We start from the raw sequence: 2,500 nt of genomic DNA on the forward strand, positions 1-2,500 counted from the left end.
ACGCTGCATAATGAAGCAGTAAAACACATGTAAAGGAAGCGAGGCAGTGGTGTCGGCTCCCCGCTGCCGTCTCCTCCCACGTGCATCGCATTCTGCCCTTCTGGTGCTTTCCGTGGCAGGCAGTGGATAATGGTTTCTCTCCGTACCGCTGGCCTCCTCTCTTCATTTCCTCCGGTGCCCCCCACCCCCATCCCATACCCTCCTTTTTTTTTTTAGCTTCACCTGCTAAAGGGAAATGGGGATGGGGGTTTTTTAGGCAAGAGGCAAGGTGACAGCAATGTTTAAGTTGACTGATTGTGGTCCCTCACGCTAAGAGGAGCAGCGCTGAATACACGTTACAATGTGGGGGAGGAAGAGGAGGGAAGAAGAACAAGAAACAAAAGAATAGCAACATGTTCTGTAAGATTCGGTGTCTGTAATTCAAATTGCAATTCACATTTTTCTAGATATTTTTCTTCGCACAGATGGCCCCATTCAATATGATTGATGGTACCTGGGAAGAACAAGAAATTGTAATGCATACTAAGCAGCAGAGGAAAACTACGAACATAAGATAAAGAAATATTGGGGGGAAAAAGAATGGATGTGGGTGGAGATGAAATACCTTATTCAGTAGATTTTGGGGGGAGTTTAGAGATAGCACAGAGCTGAGAAGCATTTAGTTTGACCTAAATGTGCGTTGGATTCATAAACTCTTCAAAAGATTTGCAAAGAAAATGTTTTGCTTTTTGCTTTTACCAGAAACAGCACGGTGCTTAACTCCAAGGTCATCTCTGTGACAATAAAGCCCACTCCAGCGTCCCTCTCCACACCAGTGGAGGTCGAATTCTCACATCTCTACAACGTGAGTTAACTTCAGCCGGTTTCATGTTTGTCACCCGTTTTAAACACCAAACTCCCCAATTCCTGACTGTTTTTTTGACTGTACTGTGTGTGTTTTATTTCCAGGGCACCACCAATCAGACCTGCATATCCTGGGACGAGAGTGACAGGTAAGGCCTTATATGGCAAAAAACAACAAAAAAAAGGTCCGTGGCTCCCGCACGGGCTGACGCCCAAACGCTCGCGCCAGCGCCGCTACGTCACCGATGCAGCATGTGGAAAATTTAAAGTGTCGCTCACGGCTTTCCATCCTCTGCCCACGCAAAAACACATCAAGGGAGGGATGGCGGGAGGGAGGGTGGGTGGCTAGAGCGAGTTGCAATCAGCAGTAGCCACAGAGAGAGAGGGTGGGGGCGGGGTGGGGGGAGTATGGTAAACTTGGCAGAAAAAAAGGCGATGGAGGGAATAAGCATCGGATGCGAGAAAAGAGCGCACGCTTTTAATTTTAGTTCCAAATTTCAAGCACCTGAATTGAATCGCACCTTTTGCAACTTAAACGGGTCCGTATTTATTTTATTCTATAAAACAAGGTGGGGAAAACGAAACTGTGGGTATATTTGATTGTGCAAGCGTGTTAAGTGAGAAAGAAGAACGAGTGAAAGTGAGAGAGAGAGAGAGAGAGAGAGGGGGGGGGGGGGGGGGGGGGGGGGAGGAAAAAAGCGGAAAAACATCCAGTGCCTGCGGCCATATCGCGAGGCAGGTTGGACATTTGCATTTAGATGGGTACGTACACTTGTGTTACAGAGATGAAGAGCAGAACGTTCCACGAATCAGTCCAAGGATTCAGAAAAAAGAGAGAGAGAGACAGAGAGAGAGAGAGAGAGAGGGAGAGTGGGAGGGAGGGAGGAAAAGTTTTTAGTTTGACACATGGTGGCCTGGGGGGGAGAGAAAGCGCAACAGACAGAGTGAGAGACAGCGGTGGGGGGTTCAGAGGGGAAGGGACAGACCAAAAGAGACAAGGGATCATGGTGGAGAACCGGGTCGAGAGAGAGAGAGAGAGGGAGAGAGAGAGAGAGAGAGAGAGAGAGAGGTAAGGGGGTGATAGGCAGGTGAGAAATAATATGGGCACGAGACAATATGACAAAGAGCGCGAGTAGAAGTGAGACGACAGCGGGAAAAGGAGAGAAGAATGTAATCTTGGAGGAGCACAGATGGATGGGTGGGTGGGTGAGGGGGGTAGGGGCGAGGGGTGACATGTTTCTAAGCAAAATTAAAAAATCCTCCACCTTGGACAGCCGCCATGATTAATGAGTTAATGTTTGGGAGGAGAAATTGGAATAGGGAGGGAGGCGTGCATCCCTGTCAGGCTGATAAGAGCTGCGATGTAGAAAGAAGGAGGGAAAGGATGGAAAGGGAGGCAAAAATGGCAGAAGGCGTCGGGGGCCCCGTAACGGGGGCCACAGTTCAATCAGAGGAGAAAATCGATTACACCACAGCCGCTCTATCGCTCTATCTCTCACTCTGTTTGATTATGTTTACATATATACATGCGGTCAGCCACAAGGTTAAAACCACTGACAGGTCAAGTGAACAACTTCACTCGTCTCGTTCCAGTGGCACCTGTCAAGGGTGGGATATACGAGGCAGCAAGTGAACGGTCAGTTCTTGAAGTTTATAT

General features: G+C 48.4%; 1 protein-coding gene across 1 annotated transcript in view; it reads left to right on the top strand.

Annotated features, from left to right (window-relative positions):
• Positions 1-2,500, top strand: part of adgrb1a (adhesion G protein-coupled receptor B1a) — a gene marked incomplete at both ends in the record, with an annotated part of 119,668 nt that overhangs the window by 92,575 nt on the left and 24,593 nt on the right. Inside the window, 2 exons of the mRNA XM_080004810.1 lie at positions 742-844; positions 949-992. Of these exons, the coding sequence (XP_079860936.1) occupies positions 742-844; positions 949-992 (147 nt within the window). The remainder of the gene's footprint in view (positions 1-741; positions 845-948; positions 993-2,500) is intronic.

Source organism: Zeus faber (assembly GCF_960531495.2).
Source record: "Zeus faber genome assembly, chromosome: 8".
In the NCBI taxonomy this organism is placed as follows: Eukaryota; Metazoa; Chordata; class Actinopteri; order Zeiformes; family Zeidae; genus Zeus; species Zeus faber.